Source organism: Leopardus geoffroyi, chromosome C1, assembly GCF_018350155.1.
Source record: "Leopardus geoffroyi isolate Oge1 chromosome C1, O.geoffroyi_Oge1_pat1.0, whole genome shotgun sequence".
In the NCBI taxonomy this organism is placed as follows: Eukaryota; Metazoa; Chordata; class Mammalia; order Carnivora; family Felidae; genus Leopardus; species Leopardus geoffroyi.
The window spans coordinates 36,012,047-36,027,249 of NC_059328.1; the positions used below are offsets into that span (position 1 = coordinate 36,012,047).

Genomic DNA, 15,203 nt, shown 5'->3' on the forward strand with positions numbered 1-15,203 from the left:
TCTTAGGTCTTGCTTGGGAGGAGGAGGATAGACTAGACTAGCTTATGTCTGAAAGGGTACATAATACACCAGACTCAGTTTTGAATCTTTCTTACCCACAAGGGCTCAGGAGAAACCCACCTTCACCTCCCCTATACCCCTCCCACCTCAGAACAAGATGAATGTAGCCTTCCCCTACAAACAACAGGGCAGTTTGTCTCCCCTTCACCCTTTTAGTTTCAAAGCCTCTAATTCTGATCTTCTACAGAGCCAGTACTGGACATTTAGAAGAGGCCAAGCTTCAAGTTCTCATGCAGCCCTCCCAATAGTATAAATGTCCAAGTAATCTCATTGGGGCCTCCATCTGCAACCTGCAATTTATGCTTCACCTATAGGACAAATTGCAGTGTTTTGACCAACACTGTAGATCTTGCTCTTCTCCCCCAAATGTAGTGAAAATGTTAACACCTGGGTTCAGTTCCTTTCCTGTGTCTACTTGCATATCCCCCCACCCAATGTAACTTTCTGATTCTGAGGCAGCTATCAACCTTCATTTTACCCTAAAAAAGGAAAGCAGAGAGTAAATTATTCTTAAAATCAAAGCTAGTGCCCCCTGAAATGAAGACTCAACAAGGTCTCAGTTCAAGTTTAATAGAAACAAAGATCAAAAGTGATGCCCCACTACTGTACACATCAGTTGACTTGCCCCATAGCACAGCATGGGCCATTCTCTCCAGAGGAAGAAAGGCTGGCCTCCCCAACCCCTGCAGGAAAGGCCTGTCCCATCCCATACCACATCTGCACTGAATCTAAAGTCTTGTGTCTTAAGCATGACAATAGTACAAAAGAGATTTTGTTTTCATGGCCAGCCAATGCAGCCGGGCCCTAAAAAGGCCCAGCGCTCACTTCTGCTTAGAGAAATATTCTTTGCTCTTCTGGACATCAGGCTTGATGGTATCACCGCCAGGCTTCCAGCCAGCTGGGCACACTGCAAGAGAAGAGTACTATCAATTAATAACCTGCTCAGTGGTGAGTTCCACCCTCCTCCCATGGACAAATGGGTGACAATCAGACAAAAGGCTCAAAACCAAATCTGATACCTTAAGAGGCTGAACACTCAGGAACCAGAATACTTATGCTATAGTGTGAGATAATTTAAGTCTTTTAGTGCAAGGATAACTACAAACATAATTCAATCCTCACCACAGCCCTAATGCTGTTGTATCTAATTTATTCATGCAGCACCTGAAATTTAAAGAAATTAAGTAACTACCTTACAAGCTTCAATTGTATGCTTTGGTCTACAAATAATCTGCGTAATGCACATACAGCAAAAAAAAAAAAAAAAAAAAAAAAGTATTAATATTTGTTAACAGTAGACAGTGGATGAATCGGTATTTGTATTTCCTCAATTATTTTATGTATGCTTCATGTATATCTTTAAAAAAGTTGTTTTTATATTTATTTTTTGAGAGACACAGAGAGACAGCACAAGTTGGGGAGGGGCAGAGAAAGAAGACAGAATCCAAAGCAGGCTCCAGGCTCTGAACTGTCAGCACATAGCCCAACACGGGGCTCACAAACCGTGAGATCATGACCTGAGCCAAAGTCGGACACTTAACCGACTGAACCACCCAGGCACCCCTTCATGTGTATCTTTTTAAAAATTTTAAATGCTCTTCCATAAATGGTGCTGGGACCAGCTGGACTTCCACATGAGAAAGAATGAAGGCGGATCCCTATTTTACACCTCATATAAAAAAAAAAAATCAACTCAATGGGTCAACCTAAAGATAAGGGCTAAAATCATAAACTCTGGAGAAAACAGAGAACTTCACAACCTTGGATTTGGAAATGTATTCGTAGATAGGATTATAAAAGCACATGCAACAATAAACAGATAAATTTGACTTGATCTAAGTTATAAACTTTTGTACAAAGGCCTTTTTTTTTTTTTTTTAAGTTTATTTTCATTTATTCTGAGAGAGAGAGTGAGCAGGGAGGAACAGAGGGAGACAGAATCCCAAGCAGGCTCCACAATGTCAACACACAGCCTGATGTTGGGCTGGAACTCCCAAATCATAAGATCATGACCTGAGCCAAAATCAAGAGTTGGATGCTTAACTGACTGAGCCACAAAGGTGCCCCAAAAAGGACATTTTAAGAGTTAACACACAGAATGGGAATATTTACCCATCATGTATCTGATAAGGGATTAATATCCAAAATGTATAAAGAACTCCCACAACTGAAGACATCCAGTGAACTCGCCTGGGTGACTGTCGATTAAGCATCTGACTCTTGGTTCTCACAGGGTTCGTGAGTTTGAGCCCCATGTCAAATTCATGCCCCACTTGCAATTCTCTCTCTTCCTTTCTCTCCCTGTCCCTTCCCCACTTGCTCTCTCTCTCAAACTTAAAAAAGAACTTCTACAAAGAAAAAAACAAAAAACAAAAAAAAACCTCCCACAACTCAACAAAAGACACCCTAGTTCAAAACAGGCAAAGGACTTGAGTAGACATTTCTCTAAAGATATGCAAATGGTCAATAAGCACATGAAAATATGCTCGATATCACTGATCATTAGGGACATGCAAATCAAAAGCACAATGACACCTCTTCACACCCACCAGGCTATATAGCATTTAAAAAAAAAAAAAAAGAAAGGAAAAAGACCAAGTGTTGGCAAGGTTGTAGAGAATCCTTGATATTACTGGTGGGAATGTAAAATGGCGCAGCTGCTATATAGAAGAGAGTTTGGCAATTCTTGAAAAAGCTAAACAGAACTACATGACCCAGCAATTACACTTCTAATGTAAATACTCAAAATAAATAGGAACAAAGATTCAGATACCTGTTCACCATTACTCTAGCAGCATTATTCACAACAGCCAAAAGATAAAAAACTCTGTCCATCAAGAAAAGAATACATAATAGGACATATACATAAAATGGAGTATTATTCAGCCTTAAAAAAGAAAGTTTTGATACCCACTGCAACATGAACCTTGAGAATCTCGAATACATTATGCTAAGTGAAAGAAACCAAACATAGATGGACAAATATCGTATGATTTCACTTACATGAAATATCTAGAATAGACAAACTTATAGACACAGAAAGTAGAAGTTACCAAGGGCTGGAAAGAAAGGGGAATGGGGAGTTAATGCTTAATGGTTATAGCTATTTGGGATGATGAAAACATTCAGAAAATACTGGTGATGGATACACAAAATTGTGAATGCAATTAATGCCACTGAATTATACACTTAATGACAGATTAGGCCACACTGTATTGCATTAAAAATCTAAAAACTTTAGAGGTGCCTGGGTGGCTTAGTTGGTTCAGTGTCCGACTCTGGATTTTGGCTCAGATCAAGATCCCAGGGTTGTGGGATTGAGCCCTGCATTGGATTCCATGCTGAGGGTGGAGCCTAAGATTCTCTCTCCCTCTGCCCCTCTTCCCCAGTTTACAGGCTCTTAAAAAAAAAAAAAAAAAAAAAAAAAAAAATTTGTCTACATACCAAGAAATAAGCTAAACAAACAAAACTAGGACTGTGTAACAACAGTTAACACTAAGCTGCTTCTTCCTTCTGACAGCCCTTGGAGGATCTGAAGATAGCAACCAGTTTGCCTCCTCAGTGTTAACTGCCAAACTGGACAGCCTGAAATACATGGGGGCAGGACCCCCATAACAGGCCCTATTTGTCTAAGTAAGTGCCTTCTACCCCATGGTAAAAACAAAGGTCTGCATTTGAATCTTTCATACATTTATGCAGAAAGCATAGCTTTTAACCTTTTCCTATAATCCTGACCCAGCAATGCTCCTTGGGCTAACCTGAGGAGAGGGAAGCAAGGAAACCAATCTCTGATTTTTCACTTCCATTTGCTATTCCATCTTCTAGGAGACACATAGTCACCAAGTCCAATAATGAAGCAGCAAATCTCTCTTGCTCAAGTGAGAGAAGGGGAGCCCCTTTCAGTCCAAGGATATCATAGCCTTAGATGTCACTCTGCAACCAGCTGTCTGGGAACAAAGTATAGATGGACCCAGCTGCCATCCATTACTTTCCTGGAATCTTCACTTGATTGTTACAATTATTAGCTTTATTAGCACCAAAGGGTTAAAACACAGGTCCCTAAAGCATAAAAAAGCTAGAGAACAAAGAACAGCAAATAAGCAGAGACCAGGTGAGAGCCAGCCAGAAGTTTGATAGTAGATGTGAACAGGGAACCAACAAAGTTGGTCTTAGAAAACATATAACCTTTAAAAGAAAAGCCCAATTATAAATCATGACACAAAGATACAATAATGAACCAGAAAAACCTTGCCAACTTATTCTCATGGGCAGTAAAGGTTCATGGCACTTAAGAATATGTTAAAAAAAAAAAAAAAAAAATATAACCAGTTATCAGTGACAAGACAGAAAGAACCACACTTGCATGTTTCACTCATACCCAGCAGTGTTGGTTTTCTCAGAACATGGGGTACAGAAGAACTGGTTAAGCCCCACATAAACCACCTTTCAAAATAGCATGACTCTCCAAGGAGAAAGTGACATAGTCATGGTAACCTCAGTATAAGAAACTTCCAAAACAGCCCTCAAGAGGGACTTTTTTAGCATTTTAAAAATTAAAAAAAAAAAAAAAAAAAAAAAAAAAAGAACAGCTGTGAATTTGGTTTGGTTTCCACATTTACTATGAATAAATACCATATTTAAAATATTCGTTTGAGTCCTCAAAAATAACAACGTAGTTTCTCAACTACAGAAAACAAACTGAGGGGCACCTGGGTGGCTCAGTAGGTTAGGCATCTGACTTCAGCTCAGGTCATGACCTCATTACTCCAGTTTGAGCCCCGTGTTGGGCTCTGTGCTGGCAGCTCAGGGCCTGGAGCCTGTTTCTGATTCTGTGTCTCCCTCCCTCTCTGCCCCCTCCTCCACTCACATTCTGTCTCTCTCTCCTTCAAAAATAAACATTAAAAAATTAAGAAAAAAAAACAGGGTTACTGGAGGGAATGGGGGGGCAGGATATGGGTTAAATGGGTGATGGGTAGAGCACTGGTATTGTAAGTGATGAATCGCTAAGTTTTACACCTGAAACTGTTACATTATGTTAACTGGAATTTAAATAAAAACTTGAGGGGCGCCTGGGTGGCGCAGTCGGTTAAGCGTCCGACTTCAGCCAGGTCACGATCTCGCGGTCCGTGAGTTCGAGCCCCGCGTCGGGCTCTGGGCTGATGGCTCGGAGCCTGGAGCCTGTTTCCGATTCTGTGTCTCCCTCTCTCTCTGCCCCTCCCCCGTTCATGCTCTGTCTCTCTCTGTCCCAAAAATAAATAAACGTTGAAAAAAAAAAAATTAAAAAAAATAAAAAATAAAAAAAAAAAAAAATAAATAAATAAAAACTTGAAAACACAGGAACATAGAATATATAAATACAAACGAAACTGAATTTCACTGTATACCTAAAACTGACGTTATATGTCAATTACATCAAAAAATAGAAACGTAGAGTTATCTGTCAAATAACACACGCAAAGTACCTCACATACCATGTTTGGTATTCATACGCTCTCAAATGGCAATTATCATATAAATCATAAAGGCTACACACAACAAGCTATGCCTGTTCTAGTGAGATGGAAAGAAGAGACCAAGACTCTGAAGAAGCAATCTTCAGTTATGAAAGCTTGGGTTCAAGTCTCGCCTATATGCAAGGTGCTAGGAAGTTCAATAAAGGGCTTTAACAACACTCAGCAACTTCTTTGTGCTGAATCTCATCCCCCACCAGGAGGCAGTCTCAGCAGCGGTCAGCTCCTTCAATCCACACAAGCTTCCGCAAATGGTGCCTTTGGGTATCAGCGCTCATGTATTCATACTAGCGTTCCCCTCTAGCCAAACTATCACTTTTCGGTTCCCCTAAGAGACATCATCAATTCCAACTCTTATCAACTTCCATGTTCTTTACCACAAAATCAGAGGTGAAATGGGCCTTAGAAAACTAGTCTGAACTATTTGTTATCTAGAGAAAGAAAATGGAACGTTAAGACAAATTTATTGAAGTACACTTGTGCAGCTGATTTGACATCAGTAGCACTTGATCACAACTATTCTGTCCTTAGGGCACCTGGGTGGCTCACTTGCTTAAGTAGTCTACTTGGGCCCAGGTCATGATCTCATGGTTCGTGGGTTCAAGCCCCATGTCTGGCTCTGTGCTGACAGCTGAGTCTGGAGCCTGCTTTGGATTCTGTGTCTCCCTCTCTGTCCCTCCCCTGCTCGTGCTCGGTCTCCCTCAAAAATAAACATTAAAAAAAATTAAAAACAAAATAACTATCTTGTCCTTCTCATCCTCATCCTCAATTATGTTAAGCTTGGAAAGGTGCAGGCTTCAAGATCTCCATTCCCCACATACCCAGCACCTGTAGCCTCAGGAGCTAAGTCTTAAAAAACTAAACTAACTCTTAAGTTTCCCACTCTTGATTTCGACTGAGGTCATGATCTCAAGGTCTGTGAGATCAAACCCCACTTCAGGCTTTGTGCTGACTGCGTGGAGCCTCCTTGGGATTCTCTCTCCCTGTCTCTCTCTGCCCCTTCCCTGCTTGTGCACATGCTCTGGCACGGTCTCAAAAACTTAAAAAACATCTAGGGGCACCTGGGTGGTTCAGTCGGTTAAGCATCTAACTTTGGCTCAGGTCATCTCACAGTTTGTGGTTTTGAGCCCTGCATCAGGCTCTGCACGGACAGTATGGAGCCTCCTTGGGATCTCTCGCTCTCCCTCCCTCAAAATTAAACTTAAAAAAAAAAAAAAAAAAAAAAAAAAAAGCTACACCCTTACAAACTCAAAAGCTGGGATCAAGTAGTTCAGTACTTTATCATACTGCAATAAGAATATTAGAAGGAAAGTACTAATGCTGGATAAATAGGAAAAGAAAGGTCTACACTCTCTAAAATGCTAGGTAAAAAACCCTAAATTGAATCTCTTTAGTGATGTGTAGATCCTCTAAGGACAACCTTGTAAAACATTCTCTTTGGGGTACCTGGGTAGCTCAGCCAGTTGAGTGCCCAACTCTTTGATTTTGGTTCAGATCATGATCCAAGGGTCATGGGAATGAGCCCTGCGTCAGACTCCATGTTAAGCATGGAGTCTGCTTCACATTCTCTCTCTCCCCCTGCCCCCTCCCCCACTCACAGGCATTCTAAACAAAAAAATTAAAATTAAAAAATTTAACAAAAAAGTCTTTGATCCTCAAATGTCTAATGAAGAACCTTGATATTTCATTTGAAACCCTCTATCCCTAACCCTCTTCCTTCAAAAAAGTTTTAAACATTTACATAATTTGGTTATTTGCAAAGTGTAATTCTTACAAATACAACAACGCTGTACAAAACGTTTTATTATTTATTTTTTAGAATGTATTTAAGATAAAAAAAAAAGTATTAGCTGTATCTGTCCATTGTCCTTGGGCAAGTTATCTTAGCCCTATTTATATTTTCCAAAATTCAAAACTGGTCTTAGACTTGTGTTTTAAAAAGATCATAAAACAAATACAGACCACAGGGATTAAGCTCCTCTCCCAATAAACACTTGTCAAGAATGGCATGCTTTATCTCTAGATAGAATTCTCAAGCCTTTTGTTTTGTCCTTATACACCTATGAAATCCTCCTACATTCCTTTAATAAGGTAAAGGCTTCAGCAGTGATTCTAAATGAGCAGGGCAGAAGCTGGGAATGTGGAGCTGGAACAAAAAACCTTTATATTCTCTTCCCCAAGCTTTTCCATTATCTCACCCCCACAACCCAGTATAATGCAGAGATTTCAATTTCTTGGAGAAACAGATTTTTCTCATTTGATAGACCATGTTCCTGCCATCTTTCATATCCTACCACCATTCTATTGTCAAGTCACTAGGTGAATTGGCTTACCTTCCCCATGCTTGTCAGTAAACTGGAAGGCCTGAACTAGTCTCAGAGTCTCATCCACAGAACGGCCGACAGGAAGGTCATTTACTGTGATCTGTCGAAGGATACCTTTCTCATCAATGATAAAGAGGCCCCTGGGAAGAAGAGATTGAAGGCTTGAGAGAGATGCAGTATCAGTTTGGAAACTGCTTGCAATGGAAATGAAAATGTGCTGGCCTCCCAGACTTGCACTGGCTTTGCCTCTAGTGAAGAAGCATCCCCCCCCAACCCCTGCTCAGTTGGAAAATCATACTACTCTCGACCTTCAGGTCTTAGGCATACAGATAAGGAAGGAGAGAAAGAGGGAGGGAGGGAGAGAGAGAAAGGAAAGGCAAGAAGGAAGGAGATTAGATCACCATGCTGTACACTTTAAACACATATAGTGATGGGGGAGCCTGGCTGGCTTAATTGGTAAAGCATATGACTCTTGATCTCAGGGTTGTGAGTTCGAGCCCCACGGTGGAAGTAAAGATTACTTAAAAAATAAAATCTAAATTTGGGCTCAGGTCATGATGTCATGGTTCGGGAGACTGAGCCCTTACATCAGGTTCTACACGCTGAGCATGCTTGGGATCCTCTCTCCCCTTCTCTGCATCCCCCTTACTCATGTGCTCTCTTCTCAAAATAAATTTAAAAAATAAAATAAAATTTAAATAAGTAAAATTAAAAAGTTAAAAATAAACTTAGTAACGTAGGTCAATTATTTCTCAGTAAATTAACTGGAGGGGAAAAAAAACACACACACAAAAGAGTCTACAGATCAGGGTCCTATCTTTCTCCAAATAAAAAAGGCCCTCAAGTCAATCAGATAATTTTGATGACAGCCCACTGGTAGGTATATACCTGAATGAGATGCCTTCATCAGCCTTTAAGACTCCATAGTCCTGAGCAATGGTACGCTTGGGGTCTGATACCAAGGGAATGTTCATGGGTCCCAGTCCTCCTTGTTTCTTGGGTGTGTTGATCCTACAGCAAAAGGCACACATACAATCACATTCATTTAAACTCTTGTGTAGCAAAAGCATTAACTGTTTCTATTCCTTCCCTTTTTCAACATTCCTAATGTAATGTGAAGTAACTGTAATCTAATCTAATCCCCAAAAGACTTCAAACTTTTTCCAGCAGTAAAGTGAGTGCCTGAAGACAGTTAAGGTCACCAGGATACTCGGCTGCAACCCAGGCTGCTGCTTCTTTGCTGCCAGATGAGAGCAACAAGAAGTCACAGTCGTTGCACACTCCTTCCATCAGAAGCCAGAAGGCAATACTTGAGCAAGTCTATTATCAAAGCCTCCAGTCCCAGTTGCTGTTAGTTCAAAGTTCATATGCAAAAGTTGACCAAGAGATTTACCATGCCAGGTGACAGAAATGAGAATCCACAGAAGCACCAATCACTTGGCAGTTGAGTTTCTTAAATTCTTCCGCTCTGTCACTGAAAGCAATGATCTCCGTGGGGCACACAAAGGTGAAATCAAGAGGGTAAAAGAAGAACACAACGTATTTTCCTGGGGAGGGAGGGGGAGGAAAAGCCACAAGTTTGCCTTTGAAACATACTTCCTTGCTTTACAAAGGGCACCTGGCTGGCTCAGTGGGTGGCGTCTGTGACTCTTGATCTCCCAGCTTGGAGTTTCAGCCCCCCTGTTGGGTGCTGATATTTAAGATAAAACCTTGGGCCACCTGGGTGACTCAGTCGTTAAGGATCTGACTTAGGCCCAGGTTCAAGCTCTACTTCTTTCTCTGCCCCTCCTGGGATTCTCTCTCCCTCTCTCTGCCCCTCACTCACTTGTGCCCTCTCTTTCAAAATAAACAAAATATTTTTTTAAAAATAAAAACCTAAAGGCATTTTTCTGAGGAAAAAAAGCCTTTTTATAAACAATTGCTAAACACCAACACTCAACACAGATGTCTCCTAGCAGCTACTTTTAGAACATCTTGTGGCAGGAAAGCCTGTATTAAAAAAAGTTCCTTTCAGTTCTGTGCTTTATTTTCCTGCCTCCTCACTAGCTGCCAATTATAAGATAAACACTGTTCAGTTTGATCTTTATCTCTAGGTAGTTAAAATTAGCACAGGAGGGGGGCACTTGGGTGGCTCAGTCCATTGAGCTTCCGACTTTGGCTCAGGTCATGATCTCACAGTCTGTGAGTTTGAGCCCCGCGTCATGCTCCATGCTGACAACTCAGAGCCTGGAGCCTGCTTCAGATTCTGTGTCTCCCTCTCTCTCCGACCCTCCCCCTTCATGCTCTGTCTCAAAAATAAACATTAAAAAAAATTTTTTTTTTTTTTTTAATTAGCACAGGAGGGGGCCTGAATGGCTCCGTGGGTGAAGTCGGATTAAGCCTCCGATTTCAGCTCAGGTCATGATCTCCCCGTTCCCAAGTTTGAGCCCCACGTCCGACTCTGTGCTCGGAGCCTGGAGCCTATTTCAGATTTGGTGTCTCCCTCTCTCTCTCTCTACCCCTCCCCCGCTCACACAAGGTCTCTCTCAAAAATAAACATTAAAAAAAAAAGTTAGCACAAACACCAAGTTCTCCAATGAAGAAAAGCAAAACCAAGGATGCAAATACCTACTAGATAGCCTAATGCCAATGATTACAATTAACCCACAGGAGAAGCTCAATTACTGGATTCTATGCTACAAAGCAATAAAGAAAAACAAAACAAAATGCCTTTTGTGCTTCTTCCACAATGAACCACATCAACGGGACAAGTAAGGTTTAAGTGATCACCTGAATCAGCACAAATCCAACAAGCCTAATAGGACAAGAAAAATTTATTGAGGCAAAAGTTCAAAAGTCCTGAAAGGTAACAGGAAAGGTAGAGATCCTGAAAGGATCTCTAGTGTAAATTTTACTGAGGTCACTCAGATTACCAATAGAAGTAGATCTTCAACCGGCCAAGCAGCCTTTCACCACACCTAATGGGCTGAATTATTAAAACAGTTCCAAATATTCACTCATTTCCAGGTAGCAGCAATGTCTGAAAACCAAAGTAAGGTGCTCCTTTTGACATTTACTCTGAAAACCAAAATCAGTAGAAACTCACTCATCTAAACAACCTCTCCAGGGCTTTGCCTAACAAGCACTTTGAAACCTCAGGTCAAGCCCTGGAGGACAGAGAGCAGCTCTTTCTAAACCCTTGGGCCAGGGTCACCTCCCTATGGTGCTACTTATCCTGTTTGCCAGAGGAGCTTCCCTCCATAGGGCCCCTCTTACTTGCTTCTCATTCCAAACAAGTGTGCTGCGTTAGGAAACCTTAGTCACATGTTCATGCAAAAGCCGAGTCTAGGAACTAATTACCACACCACTAAGAAAGGTACACTTAAAACCGGAGTTTCAGGTTCGCATTTCAAGGAATTTGTATCAATTATCCCAGAAATCGCAGCTGTTCTAGGACTGTCAAGGTTTAACAAGAAAGAAAAAAAAAGGAAGAGCCTCATTAGAATTTGCCAAGTGTTTGCATGAAACTGTAACAGGAAGAGTTGTTCCAACTGTACCATCAACTCTTCTCTTGGGGCAAAACAGTCAAGGGAATGTACCTAAGCCTTCTGCCTAATAATTATAGCAGCTGTGCCATACATTATTTCAAAAACTTAATAAGCAGCTTAAGCCCCAAAAACTTGAACTTTCAATGAAATACTGAGAAGATCTCCAAGACAATACAACTGAGTACTGAGAAGATAACTGAACTAATATATCCAGACATAACGAAGCATGGGCTTTTTCCATAGCAGTCTGAACCTAAAGTCTACCCCCATGACCATGGTTGGTAATCACTACCTCAACATGTAGGTAAACGGCTTCCTACCCTAAAGATGGTGACCTACAATATATAAATTCATTTTACAATCAAACATGACAGATACAGAAACCTAATGAGCCACCTTAAATTGTAAAATAGTTAAATCTTAATGTTTATTTTTTTGAGAAAAAGAGAGCATGAGCGGGGGAGGGTCGGAGAGAGAGGGGAGACACAGAATCTGAAGCAGGCTCCAGGCTCTGAGTTGTCAGCACAGAGCCCGACGTAGGGCTCGAACTCACGAACCAGGAGATCATGACCTGAGCTGAAATCGGATGCTCAACCAACTGAGCCACCCAGGTGCCCCTAAAGTAATTCAATTGTAATGAATCTAAAGTAATTACTCTCACCTTTGTAGTCAGATAGGCTGATGTCTTTGAACTGGCCATCTGGCATAACAGCCGTGGCTTTGAAGTTGGGGGCAGGATGCCCAATTTTGGCACTTCCTGAAGACATCTTACTATCAGCTGAAAAAGATAAAAGAGGAAATGAATTAGAAACAAGCCTTACTTTTTTTTTTTTTTTAAGATAACCAGCACATTTCATCTACTTAGAAATTTAGCTGTAGAATGATAAAAGAATTAATTGTCCAGTGGCCCTGAACATATACATTAATTTTTACATTAGTTAAGAAGCATAAACTGAGCTTTCCATCTTTTGAAACAAAACCAGATACTCCATGTCTGAGTATCATTTTCACTTAAATACAGCAATTTCTTTATAAACTAAAGTAACCTCTATTACTTTTTCTAAAATAGGATTTGTGCAAAGGCATTTTCCTTCTGTATTTTCATTATACATAAAGAAACAAAGGAAGGTTCAGCCCCAAACCTGAGCCCAAATGAACAATGCCAGTGTCTGATTCCTAGATGTGGTCATGTTGCCCCCCCCCCCCCTTTCCCTGGACTGCACCTTCATCTGCCTTCATAATTCAGGAAGCACACTTGACGTTTCTCCAGGTACATTTGCCCACAAGAGCACACACCCTAAAGCAATCCAATTTTTTAAGAGGCAAGACCACTATTCTGGCATCTACTAAATTCCAAAACTTCAGGGGTTGTGTTTTAAGCACTTGAAGTGCTTACAAAAATGGGTTTCTGACCTGGGGCCAGGACAACGAGAGTCTATTGCTAAAAAGCAATGCTGCACTGGATTCACCCAGGTGGAAACAAAGATAAGGAGTTAAAAGCTAACCCAGTACGCCATCAGTTTGAAAGCAGCAAGCTAATTTTCCAAGTCCCAAAGTTTTTTGGTGCATAGCACCACAACCAAAAACGTTGTGAGCATCGATCACTGAAAACTTTTTTTTAATATTTATTTTTGAGAGAGAGCACCAGCGAGAGAAGGGCAGAGAGCCTGATGCGGGGCTCTAACCCACTAAAGGGGAGATCATGACCTGAGCGGAAGTTGGACGCTCAACCGACCAAGCCACCCAGGTGCCCCAATCACTGCAAACTTTACTGCTTAACACACGCTTTTAACAACAAAAAAGCAGCGCCTGGGTGGCTCAGTCGGTTAAGCTTCCGACCTGCTTTGGATCAGGTCATAATCTCCGCGATCCGGAGTTCGGGCCTCGCTTTAGGCACCGTACAGACAGACAGCTCAGAGCCTGGAGACTTTCAAATTCTGTGTCTCCCTCTCCGCCTTTCCCCTTCTCTCGCTCTCTCAAAAATAAACATTAAAAAAAAATTTTTTTTTTTTTAACTAGTAAGGCACGCTCCAACTTGGCGACCAAATATATAGGGTGTGACCAACATAAAGGCCCTTCTCGTCCAAACCTGCTTTTCCAGACGGCCCCCATGTCCGCTAAAGTCCAACTTAGCGAGGGGAAGGCTGTTGGACCTTAAGCCCTTTGTGGGCACCCTCCGAGGATGCGCCCCCAAACTCCACAGGCGAAAGCCACACCCCCAAACTCTACTTCAGGTACCCTCCTGCCACTCCTATCATCACCCCCAACACTTCGGAAAGCACCAGAAAAAAGAAAAATGCGCAGTCTTCACAAAGGCATTTGGGACCACCACAAACCCTATTCCGTAAATGAAAAAAATCGATACAGGGAAGGGAATCTTCATATCCGAAACTCCTCATCTAGTCACAGCTGAGGACCGGAAAAAGCCTTTGCCTCTACCACACGTTGGGCGGGTAGCCTCAGGTCATTTTCCAGGTCCATTCTTGAAGCTTCCCGAACCCGCCGCGCCCAGAAGGCTAGTCGAGGAGAGCCCACTACTACCACGAGTCCGCCCCGGCGCCATACCAAGCCAATGAGCGCCCTCTGCTCGGGTTGCCGGGGGAAGAGGAAACTCGAGCCGACATTAACTTCGGGGTTTAAACAAGTCACCGCATCTATACGCAGGGCCCACTGGAGGGTGTACGTACCACCTAACCACTCTCGAGCGCGCCACACCTCGCCGAGCCGCCTCCCCCGTCACAACAACCCGAACCTAGTAGGGCAGGTCCCCGGATGGACGAGGAAAAGGCGACAACAAGGGTATAGGGGCGCCTCTTACCAGGTCTAAAGCAGAACACACCAAAAGCCAGCCAGGAAGAAAACGCGTGAAGCACGCGGGAGGCACTGCCTTTATAGCCTGTAGGGCTCTCGCGAGAGTCCGAGCGGGCCGGGGGTGTAAGAGGTGGAGAGAGGAGGGGGATCTGGTCCGAGCCCCGCCCCGATCGAAAGCGCCCCGCCAGAATGAGTCAGCACTTTCCTGGTTGTGGGCGGGCTAGGACGCGGAAGGTACGAATACCCCTCCTTGCCCCCGACCTTTGGGGTCGGAGAGTTGAGAGCTACAGTTTCCAAATCCATAATGCCTCGGTTAATCTGGGTCTCTGTGAGGGGGGGCGGGGGGGGGCCCTGCGTGTCTTGCGCTCAAGGCCGAGACCAGGGTCCTGTTGCCGTCCACGGAGGATCACGTCTGATCCATACGAAGCACTGAAAACTATCCAAATGTTTCTCAAATATTCCACCCCGATCCCCCCAGCCTCTGCCCTATTGCTGATCCTCGGTAGACAACTTCCTTAATTGTTCTGATCACAGGATTGCTGCTTTACTTCTCTCATCCGCTCCTTCCACAGCTGCTGGAGGGAATCTTTTTGAAATCTGATCGTTTCACTCCTCTGATTTGTGGTTTAAAAAACTGGGGCTCTGTATTCAGTTTCCTCAGTTAAAACTCATTGTCATTTTATCTGTGGCCTTCAGGCAAGAGCCTTACTTTTCTTAACCTATAAAATGGGAATGTTATTAATTCTTTGAGATCATCTTCGTAGCTTACTTAGCAGTTCCTAGTTCTTATTATACATTAGAATGTTAGCTATTGTTGCTATAATTCTTCCTTGCTCCTAGATTAATTGTAATACCCACAACAATGTGTCGCTGTTTCAAGACTTCAGGCTTTTGTTCAAGTATGAAGAATCCGTTCCCTCCTAGTTGGCCTAGAGAAAGTATCTTTAAAGACTCAGCTGAAGCATGACTTC

At 42.4% G+C, this 15,203-nt stretch overlaps 1 protein-coding gene across 3 annotated transcripts; it reads right to left on the bottom strand.

Moving 5' to 3' along the window:
- Positions 1-614: 614 nt before the first annotated feature.
- Positions 615-14,370, bottom strand: PRDX1 (peroxiredoxin 1). Of its 3 annotated transcripts, none has more exons than XM_045477147.1 (6): positions 14,240-14,370; positions 12,083-12,199; positions 9,288-9,441; positions 8,783-8,905; positions 7,904-8,034; positions 615-967 (listed from the first exon to the last, which is right to left on the bottom strand). In XM_045477147.1, exons 2-6 carry the CDS (start codon positions 12,186-12,188, stop codon positions 882-884), a joined length of 600 nt encoding a protein of 199 aa, XP_045333103.1. In that variant the 5' UTR covers positions 12,189-12,199; positions 14,240-14,370; the 3' UTR covers positions 615-881. The 3 variants fall into 3 exon arrangements, with proteins under 3 accessions (XP_045333103.1, XP_045333104.1, XP_045333105.1); XM_045477148.1 differs by having other exon boundaries at positions 14,109-14,282; XM_045477149.1 differs by lacking the exon at positions 14,240-14,370 and adding an exon at positions 13,987-14,134.
- Positions 14,371-15,203: the final 833 nt, after the last annotated feature.